Below are 23,951 nucleotides of genomic sequence, written 5' to 3' on the forward strand. Positions count from 1 at the left end.
GCCTCCAAAGTACTTGAAATGACTCCTTGAGGGGCGGGCAAGTTTGATTGACATTCACGTTGTCTTCTGAAAATGAGTTAAAATTTTAACCTTGAAGAAGAAGAAAATCGAGTTATCATTTTCTTCCATACACGGTAGGTATGCCTATGAGAGGCACCAGGAACGCATTCCAAAATTATTGATGCAACCCGCACGACTCCGAAGTCAGCGGAAACTTTCTTGAAGCGTCTCCTAAGATTTTCCCCACGCAATAATCCCCTTCAAAAATGGAGATGCAACAAGCGCGTCCTGTATGACCGCGAAAGCTCCTCAGATGAGTAGTCTTTTGGTCTGGTCAGAAAAATATTCAAACTTTATTTTTCGTCTTCTCTTCTCATTTCCCGCATTGGCGGAGGCGAAATTTTTTGGAAAGCATGACGCGGATTCAATTGCTCCATCGAGTACTTGTACGTAAAGCACTTCTTACAGATGTAGATACGAGTTTTATGTTTTGTCAACTGATTACGTACAAGTTGTTCAAAGTTCTTGATCCAGCAATAATGGTAACTGAAAGGTACGGGGGTGTAGAGACATAGTAGGTCGGTGTGGTCCTCTTTTTCCGGGTCGGCAACTTTAATTGGGTAAACTGTATACTTTTTCTTGTTGGACACCAAACTCTCATGGAGCCCAAATACCGAAACCGATACGTTGTTCCTTTTCTCAAATTTGATAATATCATCTATGCTCGTGGGGAATCGAACGACCGAGAAATCATAATGATGGAGTATATCTACACATTTAGCTGGATCATATTTATGCTTCTCTTCCTTCGGGACGAACTTTGCCAACATTGCGAAGAAGAAACAATCGTTATATTCACCGTTATTTACATTGACAACATGTTTCGTTGAAAATGGCACCTTAACATAGGTTCCTCCTCGATGTAACGCGTAATAGCGGTTGACACGTAGCTCCATACCCTGTATCTTCTTCAGCACCCACCCGGATCCGTTCATGTGAAAATCGAATGACTCTTTATTGATCTTGGCCCTGAACTTTTCATAATACTCGTCCAGATCCGTTGACGCGAAAACAGCTTCGTTTTTAGTCTTGAATTTTTTCAACTGCATTCCTTCCTTGTCCTTACCGTCAGCTTTCTCGTATTCTGCGTAAACTAGTATATTTACCTTCAATGCCTCGTCGGTGAGTTCTTCTTTAATTTTTCCAATCACGAGGTCTTTAGCTGATAGTAGGTAGTCATCGATGATGAGAATCTCCGGTTGGAGGTTCGTGATGAAAAATGTTTTCAACCTACTTTGACAAGCAGTCTCAACTTGAACAATCGGTACTTTAGTCTCAAACAAATTTCTTATGTGACTTGCAGATTCTTCATGTTTTTCTCTTTTATGGTATGAGATTTTGCACGTGATTCTCATCGTTGTTGTCATCGGTAGGTGATGAGGTGTCCTTCATGGTGGACATCTTTTCAATATGTTCGGGAGATTGCTCATGATTCTCTCCCTCCGCATAAAACTCATCACAAAGATCACAATGGATGAGCACATTGTGCTCCTGTTTAATATGCGTTTCATCGTTGATACCCTCCTCCTTCTTAATTTGTTCCGCACAGTGTTCGTGCTTTTCACCTTGTTTATAAAATTCATCACAAATATCACATTGGATGAAAGTTTCAACAATCTGTTGTGTTTGTTCTTGAGCAGCAATGATAAAGATACTATTTTAAGCTCTACGTTTTCCGAGTCGGTAAGAAAAGGAAATCTACACTATCTTAACGTTTGCTAGATTCTATTCATTAAGAAAATTTCATAGCGAACAACTGATACTAATTTAAGCTCGGGGTTTTCTGAGTTTGTCACCACAGAAAATCTACACTATCTTTACGTTTGCTAGATTCTGTTCACTGAGAAAATTTCAGAGGGAACAACTGATACTACTTTAAGCTCTAAGTTTTTGAGTTTGTCACAACAGAAAATCTATACTAGCTTTACGTTTGCTAGATTCTGTTCATTGAGAATATTTCAGAGCGAACAAGTGATACTATTTTAAGCTCCAAGTTTACTGAGTTTGTCACAACAGAAAATCTATACTATCTTTACGTTTGCTAGATTCTGTTCATTGAAAAAGATTTCAGAGTGAACAAGTGAAAACTATTTTAAACTCGAGGTTTTCTAATGTCATCAAAACCTAGACCGACGAACTTTCGCTCGGAGACAAATTTACACTTTTCATAACCGAGTGAAAAGAAACTGTAAAGTCATAATTTACCTCAGAGTAAATATAGTAGTAGTAGTATTCATTCACCACCAAACTCGGTTACACTCGGAGAAAGTGTGTAGTCATGATTTAGATCAAAGTTAATATAGTAGTATTTCTTAATCACCAGATTCGGTTACACTCGGACAAACTGTGTCGTCGTAATTTAGATCAAAGTAAATATAGTAGTATTTGCTAATCACCAGATTCGGTTACACTCGGACAAACTGTGTAGTCATAATTTATAGTAGCAATATAAAACTACGCTTTCATGCAAGTGGGAAAAATTAACAATTCTAGTTAGGGAACGTATAAATAGTGTCGAGGAAGTGTGATCGATCATTTCAAAACAAGAACTCGTCAAGTATGGACGCTCCAACCCTCAAATCACAATCGATTAGAGCGATGAACACCTTGGACACGGTATATGAGGCTCTCTCTTTCAAGATTCCAGGAATACGAGCAGAGCTTTTGAACAAGTTTGCCAGACTCCTTTTTCCTGACAAGTTGTTCCACCATCTTAAACTCAGCTCAATAGACACTTCCGATCCCGTCGGGTGTTATGGGTTAGTTGAGATAACGGAAAGATTTTGCCATCTTCTAGAACGTGTCGCAGACGAGCATGAAATAATGTACTTCTTAAAGCAGGGGTACAAGAAAGTAGACGAACGGGACTGGAAGATATGCAGACTTTTGAGTGCGATTCGCATAGTATTATACACCAGAGAGAGGAGAGCGGCTCTCTATAGTAAAGATTTCGTATAAATAGTATGCATTCTCTTCTCAGTATCGCAAGGAAAAAATCATGATTGATAAAATATTTCTCATCACCATCATCATTGCTGTTGTTGGAGTGAATTCCACAACGGTAGCGGAAAACTCATCCGAAGCAAACATCACAATGTGCCCGGTCTGTCCGGAAATCAAATGCGCACCCTCTACCTTGATGGACGTTCTTCTATTCATCTTGAGTTTACTGGCGCTTATTTGCTCCGCTCCGTACCTGTACTCTAAGTACATATCATCCGACTGCAAGTTCCGTTTCATCAGGATGGCCCGGAAAAATAACAATCGGAAAGTTGATGATATAAGTGTTGATTTAAAGTTCGGAGAAAGAGAAGGAATCGATGTTTGTGGTTGACAACCCTCACGTTTTTAGAACGCGCATGTTTTCTGAACGTGTACGTTTTCTAAACGCGTTTGCGTTTGCGTTTTCTGAACGCGTTTGCGTTTGCGTTTTCTGAACGCGTTTGCGTTTGCGTTTTCTGAACGCGTTTGCGTTTGCGTTTTCTGAACGCGTTTGCGTTTGCGTTTTCTGAACGCGTTTGCGTTTGCGTTTTCTGAACGCGTTTGCGTTTGCGTTTTCTGAACGCGTTTGCGTTTTCTAAACGCGAACTGTTTTCAACTGTAACTTTAACTGTAAATATCCAACAAAAAAAAAAAAAAATAATAAAATTTTTTGATTCATCAAACTGAATATTGCAATATCCAATCCCAGTCGCTCATCGCAAATCACAAGGTTCCCGTACGCATTTCCAAGCGCACATTACTAAAAAATGAAAATTACCGAATCAGACCCTAATTTCCAGTGTCCGATACCAGCCCCATACTGTAAAATACGGTCTTTCGAAGCCGAAAATTTTACAAGTCCGAAATCTCGGAAACGAAAAGTCGTATCGAAATTCGATCCGTACAGTTTTCCGATCTTCGAAAGTGGAAAAGAATCGCATCGATCCGCAACGGATCGGAGGAGGGTGATTTTCCGAAAATTTTTCAATTTCCCGGATCAGACCGTAATCTACAGTATCCGATACCGGGCCCATACTGTTAGATACGGTCTTCCGAAACCGAAAATTTTTACAAGTCCGAAAATCCGAATTTTTTGCACAATCTGGCAACATTGTATCGAAAAATTAACTAATTTCTCGCCCCATCTGGCAACACTGTAAAATGCGATGTTGCAAAATTTCACCAATAATTAAATCATTTATTTATGTCCACCGTCCGGCAACGCTGCTGTGCCATCTTGAAAAATACACCGTTGCATAAACCGCAGATTGAAGGGGCTACATTACACGATTGCATAACCCGACCATTGAAGGGGCAACATGCAATACTTTTACTTTACAGCGTTGCCATATTGAACAATAATCCCTATACAACACTGTAATTTAATTCGTATTTTTCTGCACCATAATGCAACGCTGTTGGATTTTTTATCGAGCAAGATCCCCATTTTCTCCCTACTCTTTTCTAACACCCTGTATAGAAGGTGCCTGTGATACCGTTAACATCGACAAACTTTACAGTATGACGAAGGACCTCAAAGTGAATAACCGACTAATAGAACTCATACACAGCCTCTGCAATAAGAAAAACATCTACGTAAACTTTGGAGGTGTAACTTATGGCCCTAGAATCTCCCACTCAGGACTCCCACAGGGAGCTGTTTTAAGCCCACTGCTGTTCCTAATATGTACTAGCCAACTACACAAGAGAATAAACAGTTGTAAACTACTGGAATTTGCGGATGATATAGCAATAATGAAGAGAAGTAAATACTTGCACGAAGCTCTTCCACAAATTCAAACTGATCTAGACGCCCTGATCAATGAACTCGATGAACTATCTCTAACTGTCTCACAAGTTAAATCCAAAATTATGATATTTACAAGACGTAGAAAAATAGAGCACGCCCCGATCTTAATCTATGAGAAACCCATAGACTTAGTTATCGAATTCAAGTACCTAGGTCTCATGTATGATCGAAAATGGACCTGGCTCCCCCACATAAAATACCCTAAAGACAAAGTAAATGCTAATACTAATCTCATCAGAATGGTGTCAGGAATAAAGTGGGGATGTCATCAAAGCTCAACTAAAAACCTATTTAAATCACTAATCAAATCGACCTTAGATTTTGGAGTCCAATTTTGGTACAACAATAGATCGGAAAAAGTACTGAACGTGATTACAAATAAAGCAGTGAGAACTTCATTTGGATTTCTTAAATCATCACCCAATAACTCAATATATGTTGAATCAGGAATCCAATCCCCGATTCAAAGAGCTCAGCAAGTGACAGACAAATACATACTTAAAATCAGCAACATCTCTTCGACTGCAAAGGCCGATTCCTTCAATAAAATACTCGATGACTTACAGAGAAACAACTATAACCATAAATACCCATCCTTACTAACCAAGAGAGCAACAGATCTCTTACAACTAAGGTAAGGAGTAGCAACATCAGAAGAAGTCAGATTTGACAAGTTCCAATTTCCAGTACCAGAAATTTCAATCCTGTTTCCAATCACGAGGAAAGAGATCCTTCTAATAAAGACAAATACATACTTAAAATCAACAACATCTCTTTGACTACAAAGGCCGATACCCTCAATAAAATACTCGATGACTTACAGAGAAACAACTATAACCATAAATACCCATCGTTACTAACTAAGAGAGCAACAGATCTCTTACAACTAAGGCAAGGAGTAGCAACATCAGAAGAAGTCAGATTCGACAAGTTCCAATTTCCAGTACCAGAAATTTCAATCCTGTTTCCAATCACGAGGAAAGGAGATCCTTCTAATAAAGCCATATTTGCCCAGTTTGTAGAAGAGAATAAAGACAGTGTGTTCTTCTACTCAGATGGTAGTAAAACTGATGAACGAACAACAGCAGCGGTAGTAAGCCCTGATATAGATGTCAACCGAACATACATTCTAAACCACAGCAGAACCATAATGAGCGCAGAAATAAAAGGAAATAAGGAAAGCCAAACCTTAATTTGACTCTACAACGTCAGGAAAGCTATAATTTGCTCCGACTCACTTAGCGCAATTTCTCTTCTTGCAACAAAGAACACAATAACCAATTTACCAGGAAACGAATTAGCAGATAAACAAACAAAAATCTTAACTAATGCCATTGACTCGTCCAACGAAAAAATTCACCACTCCAACTATTTAAAACAAGCAAAATCATCTACCCTTCGAGAATGGCAAGAATCCTGGACCGAAAGCTCGAAGATTAAAGGAATTAGACTCGGAGGGATCCAACCAGTTGTTTCAGAGAGAGCTTGGTTTGAAAACATAACACTAAGCAAGAAATCAACCAACATTATTTCTAGGATGCGTATTGGGCATGGGCTACACCCTCAGTACCTCCATAGAATCAAACTCAAAGATAACGATTTGTGCACCTGCGGTCAAGTAGGCACAATCGACCACATACTCCTACAGTGTCCGTCCTTAACCCTCCAACCAACCTTAATCTTCAACATCCTAAGGAAAGAACACCCTCAAATCAACATCGACTCAAAATTTATCCTGAACAAATCTAATCTGGAACTCTATCAAGCTTTGGAATCGCACATTTTAAACAACCAAATTTTGTGTTAATAAAGTGTTAATTTCAGTGCAGTGTATGGAACGGCTTCCGTAACCCTAAAAAAAAAAAAAAAAAATCCGAAAAAAAGTATACATAATTTTTTTTTTTTGTGAAAAAAAAAAAATTCCGAAAAAAAGTATACACACTTTTTTTTCGTGAAAAAAAAAAAAAAAAAAAAATCTTAGGACTAGGTCGAATAACGGCTGGTGTTGCTGGGACACTCCAGCGGCCGATGCCCGTTGATTCTACGGACTGATGAGTGTTGAAGACCGATGCGCGGCAAGCCGGGCATATTCAAATATTTCCCGCGCAATTCCAACTGAACCTGCTCCTACCTCCTTAAACACCCCTTCAATTAAAGGCGGAGTTCCGATCTGCGGTCCTCCCTTATTTCAAATAGCCCAAGAGTTTCATATAAATATACAGAGTGGTGCACAAGTCAAGGGTTTTTCGCACCCGTTCCTTTCCTCGAGCAATAACGGGATCCCACTGAATCCCGCTAAGCGGTAACTCGAACTCAAATTCGAATTTATAAAAGGGATAAACAACTTTTCCTTGCCCTTCCCCCCTCCCTACTCCCGCTCTTGCGCAATTAAATACGGATGTTCCCTGAATAGGTAAGCTGCATCCGCACTTTTCTGAAGTAGGTAACGGGTCTACGCGTCTCGATTATACACAGTCCATGCAATTAAGGATCCAACTGTGACCCCTAGCAGGTTCAGTTGGAATTTCGCGGGAAATATTTGAATATGCCCGGCTTGCCGCGCATCGGTCTTCAACACTCATCAGTCCTTACAATCAACGGGCATCGGCCGCTGGAGTCCCCCAGCAACACCAGCCGTTATTCGACCTAGTCCTAAGATATTTTTTTTTTTTTTTTTTTCACGAAAAAAAAAATATGTATACTTTTTTTTCGGATTTTTTTTTTCACGAAAAAAATATGTATACTTTTTTTTCCCCCCGAATTTTTTTTTTTAGGGTTACGGAAGCCGTTCCATAGCAGTGGCTGTTTGTTGAAAAACTAAGGCCAAAGATTCTAAAGAGGGCGCGATAAGCTCAAAAAAAAAAAAAAAAAAAAAAAAAAAGATACCTAACCTCCTAGCTTATTTTTTGGCGGTGAAAGGTATAGACTGGTGATATTGGCTGTAACCGTTGTAGGCTATCCACGAAGTTGTAAGGTGTTAAACCTGTGATCGAGATAATGAAAGGTACATTTCGGATTTGATCCAGTTTTCAGAGCCTTTTAACTTCATGCGCCAGAGGCCCAGAGGCGTGTACTCCTCCAATTGTTCTACGCATTTTGAGCCCTGATGGTGTACAGCAATGTCAATGAGAAACGCGTTTTTTCCCCGATTTTGTCGAGGGGAACATTTGCGGAATGATCTTAGCAGTTTGGATTGAGAGATCTCAGTATAATTCGAAGTTACTATTTTCTAGTATGGTCTTGGGTGAATAGTTGTAATATGGAGCTGAGTATGGATGAAGCTTACGGTCGAGAGCGATTCGTTGACGTATTATTTTTGCTACTGATTGTGAGTTATGTCTGTTGGTGTATTCCGTGCCTGCTATTAGTTTACATCCTGCCGTGATGTGTTTGATTTCAGAAAACTGGCGACATTTCCTATAATTTTCGTCTTTGACTGACCCATCTTTGATGATGAACTTCTGATAGTTCTCGGTTGTTATGATCATATCTCGTATAGCAAGGGTAAAACTTTCCGTTTCTGGGAATAGTTGACCACTTTGCAGGAATTGGTCCGACAGTTTTTCGGATATGTGGTCCTTACGCACGTGTTTAATGCGGCGTCCATTAAGAGCTTTAGATTCCAAAATTTCCACGTCCAACTGACGATTGCAGCTATAATGTAAGTTCCTAAGAAAGACCTCTTAATTGTTTTTTGCAAGTTTACACATACACAGTGGAACGCTGGAATATGTAGCACACACAACCGAAGGGGCGCCGAGGCGAAAGAGATGAAGGTACACACACTCGATCTCTTTCTAAAAAGATGGGGGGGGGGGGGGTAGCTTCACCAGCGGAAGGGTAAACGTTATTAGGAGAAAAGCGAGGAGCCTTCCGCTGCTCCTCGGAACGAAGGGTAGGTAGGGCACTTTGACAAAACGAACTACACGTCGGTTCTCGGGTTTCTACGGACACTTTAATTCTAAACTTTCGACGGAATCCTCTCCTCCAGACTTTCAATAATAACAACAAATGAAACACACTCGAAACACACTCTCAGACCTACACGCGGCTCCCGCGCGGAGTTCGTTTAGAGCACGGCGCACTATGGTCCGAATAGCCGGTTTAAGCGGCAATAAATCGAAAAAGTGAAGTTTGGAAAAAGTTAGATTTTAAGAAGTAGATCGATAGTACATACTGTAGAGAAGACTCCTGTAAAATTTCACTTCGATTAAAGCACTAATAAAGATGTGACAAGCCTGGGAAGTGCGGCGCGCGGAGCACTTTATGAGTGCGATTCCAGTTACCGAGCGGCAGTGCTGTGTTTAAGGGCTTGTTTTCGTCGTTTCACCGTACCTGAAAGTGTTTGGGCACTCGATTCACAAAATATAAGATAAGTTTAAGATGTTTCATGCTGAAACTGTTCTTTTTCATCATATCTAATGTTCAAGATTAACCCGTAGACATAGTCACTTTTTTCAATAAAATCGCAAAAGTAGGACCCAAAAAATATCCTTTGCACCTCTGAGCACCTCGTAATTTTACTCGGAAGTTATTGTCGTGACTCTAGACTACCTTTTAGTCTGAGTGGCAGATCAATCACACACAATCGCCTCAAGTTATTTCTTATGAAAAATGACGTTTTCGCGTTTCTTATCACTTGCTACAATTAGCTATCATATGCCATTGACGATGACTTTTATCATGTTCCATTGTCATATTCTAGCAAATCGAATGCATTAGAGCTTAAATCTGCCCAGGCAGAATGATACGAGTTGATGGGGACCAATTGAAACTTGTGCTCAAGAACAGCAAAGAATCGCCTCGGGAGGCTACTTTGAGGCCCCGTAAAAGTTTTTTTTTTGACGTTTTAAGTGTTTCAAACATATAATCTATCAGTGTAGATATATGTTAGCATAAGTTTAGCTTGGCAGACGAAAACAAGTCTAAACGGTTGATCGGTGGGACTTGAAAGTAAGGCTCCCGAGCAATTAAATTGTCTTAGGAAGCTACTTTGAGGTCCCGTAAACGTTTTTTTTTTTACGTTTACCCATGTTTCAAACAAATAATCTATCAAAATGGATATATTTAAGCTTAAGTTTAGCTTGGCAGACGAAAACAAGTTCAAACGGCTGATCGGTGAGACTTGAAAGTAGGCCTCTGGAGCCATGAAACGTAGAAGTATTATCCTGAGCTGTCTTTTTCAAATTCCCTTGATAGTAGTGTTTGACGAGGCTCTACTTTTAGCTTCTTATAGTCCACCCAATGTAAAATTAATTTTTAAACTTTTAGAAAAAAAAAAAAAATTCTATCGAGAATCGAACCCGGGACATCAAGAAGATAAGTGAGACGCGATGTCCACTGCTCCACCGCGCCATTGTAATCTGTGTGCCTCAATTTAAGGTTTCTGAACAAAATATTACCACAGTTATATAAAGTATAAAAATGTTAAAAATGGATTTTTCCTGAAGAATATTAGCATTTTTGCACTCGGCGACCCTAAAAATCCCTGAAAACTCATGTTGCGAGGTTTAAACATACATATCTGATTTAATGCCGCTTAAACCGGCTATTCGGACCATAGTGCGGCGTGACGGGCCGATCGCGACCTGGCCAGAATCGCTGATGAGCTAAAACGAGACTGATTTCAGAGATTTTCTGAAAATTGCGAGTAGCGTCGCCTTAGCTTCCCTTCTCCCCTGCGGCTCAATCCTCCGGGCCAATCAGGGCCTTACACAGGACTCTGATTTGCCGGGCTGACTGCGTTCACATGGGAACTGAGGAGCTAAAACTCTGTATGACATCACTTTGTCTCATCCTTGCAATTTTCAGCTGAGCTGTTGTCTGGACAGGAAACACAGAGCAACGTTTCTAACCGCGATGCTTGTTTTTCCCATGCAGGCAGAAACCCAGACTCTGCGTCTTAGCAATACGGTTTTGTAGGTGATTGAGTCTACTCAGTGACCCTTCCCCAACTTGTCAGTGGATTCTATCGCTCGAATCCATTGCAACAGGTATTATGTAGTAAAGCTTAAACTCTTCAAAATTGTGCTCAACGCTGTCCGCTTCTCTAATACCTGCGTATGAGAGCTTTCCCGCTTGCTTTTTTGTTTATTTATTTATTTATTCATTTAAATGAAATGAGAAGAACACATTTATTCATTTATATTACAGCTCTAAGCGCTCCTAAAAATTGACGAAAATTCGTGTCAGGAATTCCTCTCCCCGCGCGACGCACCGCGCAGACTCACCGACCGCTTATCCCAGCGGCAGCCTCCCTCCCCCTCCTGGCGCGCCGCGACGCCCGTCCCCCTCCGGCTGCTAGGCAGGATCCCCGCCCCACCACCCGCATCAAGTATCGCGCCGCGCTCATCGGCTTCTTTAACACTACGCAGCCGCGGCCAGTGGTTCCTTTCCATCCCTCCTTTGAGTTGCAACGAGCAATGCCGTCTACCCGAACTTTCTAGAATTTTCCCAAACACAAGGAGGGTGTCTCATGGCGACGAGTAGTAACTTAGTCTGGAACTTTCTAGAACTCGCTCGAATTTTCATCATTCAGGCGACAGTTAGTGAAACGATGACCTTCATTAATCCTCTCCAGAACTTCATTGAATTTTTTCGAACTTTCGTAAGGTTTCATGACTGACAATAGCTTCTCTCGAATGAAATGAATTAGAAAATAAATTTGTCCCAACTTTCTCCAGGCGATGCGCACTTTAATCGAGGTCTTCGCCGTGTCCTTTTGGGAGCTTTCTGGAGTATTCTTGGATTTTTGGAAGTCTGTTGCAAGACGGCGTTCTAGAACTCTCTCAAATATAATCAAAGTGGTAGTCATGGGAATGTGGCTCAGCGAGCCACAAGGCTCGCGGAGGGAGTGAAGGGGGTCCAGGGAGCGAAGCTCCCTAACCCCTCGAGGAGGGCGCGCGATTCGCCGTTTAATATGCGTAAACGGGGGTCCCGCCGGCCGGACCTCTGTGCGGCGCCACTCCTTCCCTTCCAGTCCACTCCGGCCCCTCTCCGCTTCTCCGCCACCCTTACCCGAGACTCGGACTTCGACGCTCACGAGGCTTTTGCTATGGAACGCCGTTTGTACGAAAACCTATTTTAGGGGGAGGGGGGAACAATTTCTCTTGAAGGAGAGCGATTCTCGTTGGGAGGGAAACAAATTCCCGACGGGCAGCGAAACTTTTACAGGTGTGGAAAAACTTTTTTAGGTGTGGAGATTGAATTTCATCGAGGCGTGGAAATTCTGTGCTCCCTTCTCCTGATTAAAATGTTCCCATTCCTGATCATGGATATACCGAATATCTGGAGGAGAAGTGAAAGAATAAAAAATCCTGCCCTCCGCCGCACGTTCGATAGCGCGACTCCTCTGCGCGGAGAAGGATCTTGCCGCGGGAGAATTGATTTTTTTTTGCTATATCGATTGGGGGGGGGGGGGGGGGACAGCTTTAGGTGTAGAACCATTTTTGCGCGGTGAGGAGCCGATCGCGGCTGCTCGGTGAGGAGACGGATCTTGCTGCGGCACAGTGTGTCCAAACCCCTGTCTAGCTGCTTAAAACCCCCCTAATATCAAGTTGTTTACATGTTTTTCATCGTCAGAATAGGGGGGGGGGGATCTTTACTCTCTAAAGCGCCAGAAATTACATTTGAAGTCAAGTTTCTCGGTGAGGATGTAAACATTTCGTTAAACTAAAATGTTCAATGAAATCAGCGACCCAAAAAGCATTAGTTCCATCAATTTTTAAAACTGTACATTGCATTTTCGAATAAAGTTCCGTTAAATCCAGTCTGTGGACTATAGTGCGCCGAACAGTCGCGATCGGCTCTACACCGAGAAATATTTCTCCACTTCACTCAATCGATACGTCGAAAGCAATGCAGCGCTCCCGCGGCAAGATCCTTCTCCGCGCCGAGCAGTCGCGATCGGCTCCTCGCCGCGCAAAATTGGTTCTACACCTAGAGATGTTTCTCCACCCCACTCAATCGATATAGCGAAATCAGTTCTCCCGCGGCAAGATCCTTCTTCGCGCAGAGGAGTCATGATATCGAACGTACGGCGGAGGGAAGAATTTATTATTTTTTCTCTTCTCCTCCAGATACTCGATATATCCGCGATCAGGGACGGGAACATTTTTATCAGAGTGGAGCACAGAATTTCCTCGCCCCGCTCAAATTCCTTCTCCACCTCTAAAAAAAGTTTCTCCACCCCAAGAAAAGTTTCTCCACACCTCAAAAAGTTTCTCCACCCCTAAAAAAATTGCTCTACACCTAAAAAGTTTTTCCACGCCTGAAAAAGTTTCTCTGCCCCTCGGGAATTTGTTTCTCTCCCAACGAAAATCACTCTCCCTCAAGATAAATTGATCCCCCACCCCCCCCCCCCCCCCGTGTGGCGAGGAAAAGTGAGAGCTCGTACGATCCTGATCGTCAGGAAGCAAGCCTTCCGGAAAGGATCGAGCTTCAGCAGATCAAGCCACAAATTTTGGGTGTCAGATGCTCGTCGGGACGCCTGGGTTCGGGCGCCAACACACTCGAAGTGCGTAATCAAAAATAAAATTTTCCTGAGGTGAGGACAGGTGTTGCAGGAAGGAATAATGAGAGCAAATTTTAAACGTACTAGAGTCAATTTTTATTGACAAGAAAAGAAACTACTTTTTGAACACAATTACAAACTTAAAAAATTTCTCAAGACAAAAAAAATAAAACTAAATACGAGATCAAAATTTAGGACGATTGAAGGTGAATGTTGTTGATCGGATTGGCTTTTTTTTAAATAGGTACTTTGAAAGGAACGGAAAAGGGACAAAAAAAAGGTTTTCGAACTTTCGAATGAATTACTCTTCGATTATTTATTTTACCCTCAATCTCCCAAACAACCGGTGCTACTCACCACGTGCACTCAATCTTGAATGGTAGATTTAGGATACGAAATAAATATTTTCCAAAATAAATTCCAATAACAATCAAAATCCCAGGTGCTACTCAACACGTGCACACTTGGAAATTGATCAATTATGAGAGATTTATTTTTCATGATTAAATTAAATTAAATATAATTAAATTAGATGTGCTTCCGAATAAGAATAAAAATAAAATTCGTTTAAATAAATTTCAACAAGAGATTACTAAGTAATAAGTCAATGCTAATGCATTTATCCACCATAGGAGCTACCCATAAATGGGTGCGTCACACGAGAGAATAAATGCGATGAAAAACCAAGCCCTCATTTGCAAGCGTGCTACTCACCACGTGCACAGCTACGCAAATGAAGGGATCCGATAAATCGGACAAGCGCTGCGAGGTACCGGTCGGGACCCCATCAAATTCATTTCATCTACCTTCCGTGCACATCGACCAACTTCATTCGACTTCAAAAAGTTAAATATACAATCAAATAAATTTATTCCTACATCAAATGATTTGCCTAAATTAGCTTCGCGACTTTCTTGAGTAAATTTGCTGAAAACAAGTAACTAATAAAGCAAAAATAATAAAAAAACCGACTTTTTTCAGGAGTCTGAACGACTGAGACGTCGTGCACACGCTAATCAGCTGGGTGGTCGGGTCCGGATCGCTCCGCGAGAGCGCTCGAGTGGCGCGCGGCGGCCGACCGGTGCACTACGGTATTCCGCTACTTCACCGTCCCTACAGAGTGCTCTACTGTCGCCATCACCTGCTACCGTTGTAGTCATCGAAATTTTTACATATGATTAAATACTTATTCGAACTTAAGTGACGGGAAAAATTACCGTCACACCCCGGAGGACAGGTTTTCGTACAAACGGCGTTCCATACTTTGCTAATCGTCACCGGCCCGGGTGGTCTTATATGGGTGGTGATGAAGACCACCCGCGCCGCGCCGGTGACAATTAGCAAAGCCTCGTGAGCGTCGCACAGTGGGAAAAACAGCCAATCTAGCGCCGAAAAAGTCTTGACGCTCGGAGTGTTCACTTTCCCATTGGTTTTTCACACTTAGTTGGTCCTATATATCTACCTAAGCATCAAAGAAAGCATAATGCGCCGATTTTTCGTAAATTTCAGTGGTATCGAGCTAAATTTAGTCGGCAAATCAGCTGTAATTCACATTCCTGGAGACTGTGCTTTGGTTTGTGGTTCCTGATCGGTCAGTGGAGTTAAAATAAAATATTTCTTGCTTTTTATGTTATTGCTGGTTACTTTCTACACTATGAAGTGTCCTAGTCCTATTTCCCTTTTTTTTCTTTTTTTTTGGAATGGTTTGCGTGCTCAATGATTTTCCGTAACTTTCCAGCTCCTCAAAATCTTAAAAATATGAAGTATTGTACATGCGCATTCTGTTAAATATAGTACGAGAGAAACAACTAAAAAGTGAAAATTTGCACGGATAAAGTACAAAACATCTGCTTCGGCGGAGATCGAACCTGGACTAAGAAAATAATTGCAGTGCACGCTGTTCGCTAGGCTATCGGTGACAACTTGTTCGCAGGCGGGAATAGCTGTAATATAAGAGTGCGTTGGGGGAGTTGCGCGCGCAACGCTCTGCGCACGCACTCTCCCTACGCTACTCAGCGATTCAACGCTAAGCTGCTAGGCAAAACGACAGTTACAGAGCGCATGTTTCGACTCAGTTTTGATCAAATATCTCTGAAAGGCTGGGAAAGGCTGGTTTCAACCAGGGATTTTTGTGATCTTGATAGTATAACGAGTAACTGGATATGAATATCTCCTTGGATATCCTTGGATATTGTAAGATGCAGTCTTTAGAAGTTTGAATTTCTGACTATTTCAGAGGCTAACTTTCAAAAATTGCTGTAAGTCATAGAAGTATGTAAAAAAGAAAAAATTGGTATCCTTATGTTTAGGTGAGCAAGCCTTTCTTGAAAAAAAATTGAAAGTCACTTATGACACACTTAGACGAACACACGAGGCTACTGAATGTAACCACTCAGAGGCGGTCCTCAACCAGCTCCGCGCTAACCGGTGCATTTCTTATTATTATCGCAGATACGATCGATCTTATGAAGTAGAACTTGGCTGATTCTTGATCAGTAGATCCTAAGGAACACATACATACCAATTTTTGGCCATTTTCATTGATGCTGATTTTCCGACTTTTTCGGCGCTAGACCGGCTGTTTTTCCCACTGTGCGTCGGAGTCCGAGCCTCGTGTATGGGTGGCGGAGAAGCGGAGAGGGGCCGGAGTGGACTGGGAGGGAAGGGCACGAGTGGCGCCGCACAAAGGTTCGGCCGGCGGAACCCTCGTTCTCTCATATTAAGCGGCGATTATCTCGAAAATCGCACATGGGATCCCTCTGGGCCCCTGAGAGCTTCTGATCAGAATGACTAGCTGTGCAACATATCAAAGTTTCATCAGGTTCGACTGGGGGGGGGGGGGGGGGGATTTGCCATAAGGATGCTGCGGGGTTCTTTGCAAATTCAACCCCCAACCTTGTTTGGTAATAGGTGCAGCAGGTGATAAACGTCAAAGGTTAGCAACAACCCCTTCTCGCCCGCTCCCTTTTTCTCCCAACCGGGGTCGCCGCCATTTTTCGGGATCACCGAGTGTCCATACTCTCTCCTTGACGGTACCTAGGTAATACTGGAGACCTCTCCGGAGACTGTAGTAACGCACCTAAGGTTATTGTCGTCGCCCGCCGGATTCTTTATCGCTCATTTACATTTTATTTCGGAAACGTGAACTCGATGATATCTTCCATTTTTCTGATCTCTCGTAATAATAAACGAGCAGCAGGCCCAAAACCTCATGATGTTGCTCCTGAAAAAAGACGCGAAGGGGAAAGGAAGTAAAGCTTATCCCTTTTCTACGTCATTCTACGTAGTTTCTAGTACTCTCCGACCTCGAGGGATTGGAGACTTGGAGCGCAGTTCGGAGGCTGATACAGCAAGTCTTTGGGTAATGGGCCTGTCGCAAACTTTTGCTAGAGCAAAAATAAGGGTTATTCCTTATTGATAATGTCTCAAAAATCACGACGAGCGCATCGGCAAACTCTGAAATGCACTCCTAACTTCACAATCTGCGTAAGAAATCTACCACTGTTTTAAGCTTCCCGCTTCAAAAAGGATACTACGGCACAGGTGAACATTTCGTTAGAGGAGTCGCTCCACTCAATCCCTGATCAACATGGTCGACGCTTCCGCGCGCAAGTAGAGGAGAGTACCTACGAGGTCAATCAAGACGGGTATCTGCCAAAGCGAGAAAAATGTGAATGTAAATACGCCGATTGTTATCAGGTGGTTAGAATTATCGTCCCGTCACATGTGTTTTGGCGAATGGGCGTCGGCCATGTTGAATATTGCGTGGTATTCTTGTGAGCAGGGGTTAGATGGAATGAATCCTCTAACAAAATGTTCACCTGTGCTGTGGTATCATTTTTGAAGCGGAAAGCTTGAAAAAATGCAAATTTCTTATGCAAAGTGTGAAGTAAGGAGTGCATCTCAGACTTTGTCGATGCGCTCATCGTGATTTTTGAGACACTCTTTATGAGTAATAACTCTTATTTTTGCCCTAGCAAAAGTTTGCAACAGGCCCATTCTAGAATACGGTAGTATCCGAGGTGGCTCCCGTCCCGTTTTGAGACTGGCGAGGTGGCTCCCGTTTGAAATCAGGCCCTTTCCCCCTACAGTCGAGGTGGCTCCCGCGTGGAAAAACACGCTGATTATTATTGGTGGACACAGAGCGGCAACAGCACACGCAGAGTAATAGCAAGCGAGCATTGATCTAACAGCAGTGGTGATAACGCGAGTATCGCTGCGTCAGGTGTTTGGCGCGCGAGAGCTAAATTTTGAATACGGCGCCACCACGCTTGTGAAATATGGAAACGGCAACCACGAATTTGAATATGAAACCACGTTGTAGAGAGAGCAATATGAATTTCTGCATGAATTGATGGATATTTTTGCCGACTATTAACCTTTAAGTGTGATTATCATTCATTTCTCAGCCGATAATACGTGTTCCTCTGGGTCGGGCTCGTATAAGTTGGGCGAACTTTGGAGCGTCATGATAGTCTAAAATGGATAAACCAATCAGAGAGCGGCATAGAGATGGCAATACTCTCCCGTATAAAGGGTTATCCAAAAGTCAATGACCACCCCTGTAACTTTTTTCCAAATTGAGATGGAAGTTTGAAACTTAGGCAATGTTCACCGGTCTGAATCAGCAACTTTTTGGTCCCCCCAAAAATTTTTTGGGGGGGCGGGGGCTAACTTTTGTTTTTCAAAAGGCAAGCTCCCCCCCCCCTTTGTGATATTTCATTCGAAAGATAATAAAAGAAAGAAAATTTTTGGCGCAAACCGCAGGTCAAATTGTTGATTTTTGACGAAATGGCGGCCGGTCAAAGTTCAAAATGGCGGAAATCTGACATCTCCTTTGTTTATTGACGGGTTGGCGTTAAACTCGGAAGCCCAGGGTTTTTCGAGGCGAAAAAAGCGATTCTGGCATTGGTTTACCAGAAAAGTCAGTCCTTTTCAAAATGGCGGCGGTCAAAATGCCGGCCTAGAGCGGGAAGTGTATATTTAGGCCGCTTATCGTTGGATTTGCATGAAACTTGGTATCCGGGGGTATTTCGGCACGGGAAGAACGAATCTATCATTAGATATCTGAATTTCCTACAAATTTCAAAATGGCGGGAAATCAGTTTTACGGCTGTTAACCAATGGATTTGCATGCAATTCGATATCCATTATTCAGTATTTCAAGAACCTAATGAAAGATTCCTTTTTATCGAGCCAAAACCACCAGGTTATCGAATTGCATACAAATCCATTGGTTAACAGCCGTAAAACTGATTTCCCGCCATTTTGAAATTTGTAGGAAATTCAGATATCTAATGATAGATTCGTTCTTTTCGCGCCAAAATACCCCCGGATACCAAGTTTCTTGCAAATCCAACGATAAGCGGCCTAAATATACACTTCCCGCTCTAGGCCGGCATTTTGACCGCCGCCATTTTGAAAAGGACTGACTTTTCTGGTAAACCAATGCCAGAATCGCTTTTTTCGTCTCGAAAAACCCTGGGCTTCCGAGTTTAACGCCAACCCGTCAATAAACAAAGGAGATGTCAGATTTCCGCCATTTTGAACTTTGACCGGCCGCCATTTCGTCAAAAATCAACAATTTGACCTGCGGTTTGCGCCAAAAATTTTCTTTCTTTTATTATCTTTCGAATGAAATATCACAAAGGGGGGGGAGCTTGCCTTTTGAAAAACAAAAGTTAGCCCCCGCCCCCCCAAAAAATTTTTGGGGGGACCAAAAAGTTGCTGATTCAGACCGATGCACATTGCCTAAGTTTCAAACTTCCATCTCAATTTGGAAAAAAGTTACAGGGGTGGTCATTGACTTTTGGATAACCCTTTATACGGGAGAGTATTGCCATCTCTATGCCGCTCTCTGATTGGTTTATCCATTTTAGACTATCATGACGCTCCAAAGTTCGCCCAACTTATACGAGCCCGACCCAGAGGAACACGTATTATCGGCTGAGAAATGAATGATAATCACACTTAAAGGTTAATAGTCGGCAAAAATATCCATCAAAGTTCGATCCGAACTCAATTCAAAAGTTGATCATAAAAAAATTTCTATCACAACTAAAACCACGTCTAGAACTTCGAAGACCTTTATCGCCTTCTTGTTTGTTTACATTGGGCCAAACTAGGAGTGGAGGGGCTGGGGTTTGTTTACATTGGGTCAACTTCGGGCCTCCATGATAGCCGACCAATCGGAGAGCGGCACCCTTTTTCTGTAGTTAAAGGACTGAGATGGCAATACTCTCCCGTATACAGGTACTCCAGGTAATTCCTCCGGAACCTGACAATTGTTTTGTTCTCCGAGTAATACTGGAGAGAAAGTTGGCTGCAGGTGCTTGACACCAGAGAGTATGGAAGGTTATAGGCCCGACTGGATAGGGAAAGCCTGAAACACAAGTTTGCAGGAAAGGCAAGAAGTTGCGTACGTCGACGCGAGAGCGCGTTAACATCTGCAACTCGTTAACAATAGATTTGCAGTAGTTAGCGTCATCACTGATCAATGAGCGAGCTGTAGGTACCAGCGCGCTCTCTTGTCAACGTACGCAACTTCTGCAACTTCTGTTTCAGTTTTCTATCATTGAGTCGGGCCTCTAACCTTCTATACTCTCTGCTTGACACAAAGCCATTAAACAACAGAAAAAAATACTGGAGAGCTCTCCGAAGACTCAAACTATGCACCATTCTTCGTGTTCGTGACGCCACAGATGAATCCTCTACGTGCGCGCGGATTGCAATTCCCTTCTCTGTTCGTCATGGGCTTTCAATTTAAACTGTCATTTTTGGGTAGCTCTATCCTTTTGATAGATGAATAGAAATGAATCGATAAGATTCCATGTGAGCTTTGGGTAAATGACCAAAGTAATTTTCTAAAGTCAGGCAGCAAAATCATTTACTTTGGATGACTCATTAAATAGTTAGCTGTCCCTTCCGAAATTCAAGTGTCTCATTATAACTTGCTTGCTCACAGCGTTTAACACTTTAAAGTTGCATATTATGAAATCGTGTTTTGATTAAGTTGGTCATTTCTATCTTTGTTGTAGGAAAGAAGCCCACGATGACATTCAGTACATGATCGGGGAGGTGAGTTTCACCACAAGAATAATCCTACTCCTCATTCATTCATCATTCATATCGCAACCTACAATCCTAGTTATCTAGGGTATCTAATCCTAGTTATCTAGGGTATCTAATCCTAGTTTTTAACAGAAACTTATATCTTTATTGTTAAGATTATCTAAATTTTAAAAATTTTACTTATTTACAATTTGGTTTATTTATCTTTTTAATCAATATAATATCTCTAAATATAAAGTTAGTTAACTTTAGGTCTAACCGCAACTGCTGGCACCTAATTAGTTGGAATCTAAATAAATTCTTTGATCTTATCGTGATGTTGTAGCACTGTTTCTTCGTTTTAACCGTAGCGCCGGCCGTAAAGATGCTTTTTGAATACCGAACGTGTACGAACCCCCCCCCCCCCCCCCCCCATAGCCATTTTAAAAGCCCTTAAAGTTGATGCAATGCACAACTTCCGGAAATAGGATGTTGAAGGCTTAGGTAATTTTCGTGAAATAGGTCACCAGGGGTGAGGATATAGAGGGCAGTTACAGGGCAGTTATTTTGGGGACGAAAACCTGAAGTTAAAAACTTCGACGCGAGCATCAGTGAATATCCAATGAACTGGAACAATCGATCCAAACGCTAACTGCTTATCGGAGTCAGAGGTCGCATTACTATGCAGCTTTAGCTTCCAGTCGTTGAAAAAGCAATCATGAATAGTGGGTATCCCAAAAGCACGGCACACTTGTCTTTGTGAGGTGAACGGAAACAGATATCAAAAAATGTTTCATATTAAACCAAATTCCTAGGAATAATGTATGAACCCAAGTGAAGCCTGTAAATTAAAGATTGACTAATTGTATTGTGTCATCATAGAGATTTAAAACTTCGACTTTTAAGTCGATTTTTTGTTCATTTCTAACAGGGGAAAAAGGATCTAAAGAAGCTGGTTTTCTTTTCTAAAATAATAACAAAAAAATAATAATACTAATTATAATGATTATAATAACAACAAGGCAGGCCCCAGGCGTCTTTTAGACACCCTCCTCTAGGCAGGCGTTTTTCAGACACCCTCCCAGCCTTGGTCCCTCAAAATAGGTATCCTAGGCTGTGACGAGCCGCCGCCCCCCCCCCCCCCCCCCGGTGGGATTGAATATACCATCAACCGGCCATCCGAACTAAAAGCAGCCAGCATACCCAGGAGCATTGTTTGCCCGTGTGTGAGAGTTTAAAGCATCCCAACACTCGCTGGTGTACAGTAGTCAGCTGAATAATAACAGTAATATAATATTATGTAATAATGTGATAGTATGTATTACCGACTTCGGCCTCTGGCCCGTCAGTAATACTTATACCGAGCAAAAGGTGGAGGAAATAAAAGCCGCGTATCAAACAAAGAGCTTGAAGGAAGTAAATGAGGTTGCCGAGCACCTCAAGGAACGAATATCAGCATTTGCCCAGCGCATACGGCGCTACAAGCGGAGGACGAACCAATACAAGCAAAACCTACAATTTCAAAACAATCAGAAAGCTTTCTACTGGCAACCTCGCCTCAACTTCGAGGCGAAGTTGCTAGTGGGATGGAGAAAACGCCTGAATTAGGCAGAATATACGAGAATGAGGCCGAGCACAATAAAAATGCAGAGTGGATTGAAGAGCTCCTATCAAACTTCGAAATGGAGTGGAATGAAATAACAGAGGCGTAGGTAGCAACCATCATTGGTAAAACAGCAAACTGGAAGGCACCAGGACCAGATAAAGTGCATAACTAGGTATTGGTTAAAGCATTTCCGATCCCTGTCCTGGATGGCTCACTCGCGGCGTACCCTATTTGATACCGAAGACAAGAGGGGCAGATAACCCAGAGAACTCCAGACCCACCACTTGTCTGAACACACTGTAGAAGCTGTATACAGCTGGCTGAAAGGATCTACACATTTGCAGATAGAACGGGAGCATTGCCGATAGAGCAGAAAGGCTGCCGAAAGGGAGCAAGAGGATGCCTAGACCAGGTGCTAATATCAAGATGGGTCGTTATCGTAAAAAAAAAACAAACGAAATCTAGCGATGGCCTGGATTGATTACAAAAAAGCCTTTGACAGCGTACCACATTCCTGGATTTTAAGGTCCTTACGAATGATGGGAGTCAACCAAAAAGTAGTGAGTGCCCTCGCAAACATGATGCAAACTTGGGCCACCCTACTTCAAGTGAACATAGATGGGGAATTAATATCAACGGAGCTTATAGCAATACAAAAGGGAATATACCAAGGGGACTCCCTCTATCGCCTCTTCTATTTATCATCTGCATGTCACCGTTATCTCGTATGCTTAAAGCGCTCAGACACGGATATAAAGTCCGGAATTCAGCGGTGGGGAAGAAGACCTAGAAGTGCAGTTGAGAGAAGTGAAAAAGTTAAGTAAGGATATACAGGGTGCGGCAAAAGTCTGGAGATGGCCGTTTATTTTTTTAACAGTTGCAGTTGGAAAAACGGAATTCGGAGGATGTTAATTAAGAGCTATTTTATGGCATATCAAAAAAAATTTTTTTTTTTGGGGGGGGGGGGCACCACCCAAGGAGGTGCGGACCCCACCTTTATTTTTTCAAATGGCAACCCCCCACTTGTGATACTGTTTTAGAAACAGCATAGAAAAATAAACATTTTCGCGCAAACCCCGAGCCGTCATCTTGATTTTTTCACAAAATGACGGCCGAAAAATTGCGGAAAATGAGCACCTACAGAGTTTTCCAATCAATCTGCATGAAAATTTGTATCTAATGGGTTTTAGGACGAGTAAATTGAATTTGGCATCAAGTTTACCTCATCGTAAAAATTTTCCATGATGGCGGCATTCAAGATGGCCGAAAATTGAAAATTCCGGTTGTTTACCGATGGGTTTGTATGAAACTTGGTATCCGACGGTTTTTTTGGGACGAGAAAATCGATTTGGCATCAGTTCAACCTAATTTCCATAATTTTCCAAGATAGCGGCATTCAAGATGGCCGAAAATTAAAAATTTCGGTTGTTTACTGATGGATTTGTACGAAACTTGATATCTGACGATTTTTTGGGACGAGGAAATCGAATTTGGCATTAGTTGAACCTAATTCCCGCAACCTTATTTTCGCGCAAACCCCGCGCCGTCATCTTGATCTTTAACAAAATGGCGGCCAAAAAATTGCGGAAAATGAGCATCTACGAAGTTTTCCGATCAATCTGCAAAAAAATTTGTAGCCGACGGGTTTAAGGACGAGAAAATCGAATTTAGCATCAGTTTTACCAAATTAATTACAGATAAGTACATAAAAATGTTAAATTGGTAGAAAAAAGTATAAATTTAAAGCAAGTGCTCGAAGTGATAACCTCCTACGTCTTCACTGATTCCCATTCAAACGTATGTACCTTGACTCACGTTGTGTAAAATTTCCGGAGTGATGTTGTTAATCTCGTGCAGAATATTCGCCTTGAGCTCATCAACAGTCGCCGGTTTGGACTTGTAAACTTTACTCTTCAGGTCTCCCCACAAAG

General features: G+C 42.1%; 1 protein-coding gene across 3 annotated transcripts in view; it reads left to right on the forward strand.

Moving 5' to 3' along the window:
* LOC140225863 (ATP-binding cassette sub-family D member 3-like) overlaps positions 1-23,951 on the forward strand; it is a 131,962-nt gene that overhangs the window by 8,306 nt on the left and 99,705 nt on the right. For all 3 annotated transcript variants that reach the window (XR_011900747.1, XM_072305838.1, XM_072305839.1), the window contains exon 2: positions 20,402-20,441. Coding sequence is in view for 2 of the 3 variants with exons in the window: in XM_072305838.1 (XP_072161939.1) it covers positions 20,402-20,441 (40 nt within the window). In the remaining variant the exon portion in view is untranslated. The remainder of the gene's footprint in view (positions 1-20,401; positions 20,442-23,951) is intronic.

This window comes from Bemisia tabaci, unplaced genomic scaffold (genome assembly GCF_918797505.1).
Source record: "Bemisia tabaci unplaced genomic scaffold, PGI_BMITA_v3".
Lineage (NCBI taxonomy): Eukaryota > Metazoa > Arthropoda > Insecta > Hemiptera > Aleyrodidae > Bemisia > Bemisia tabaci.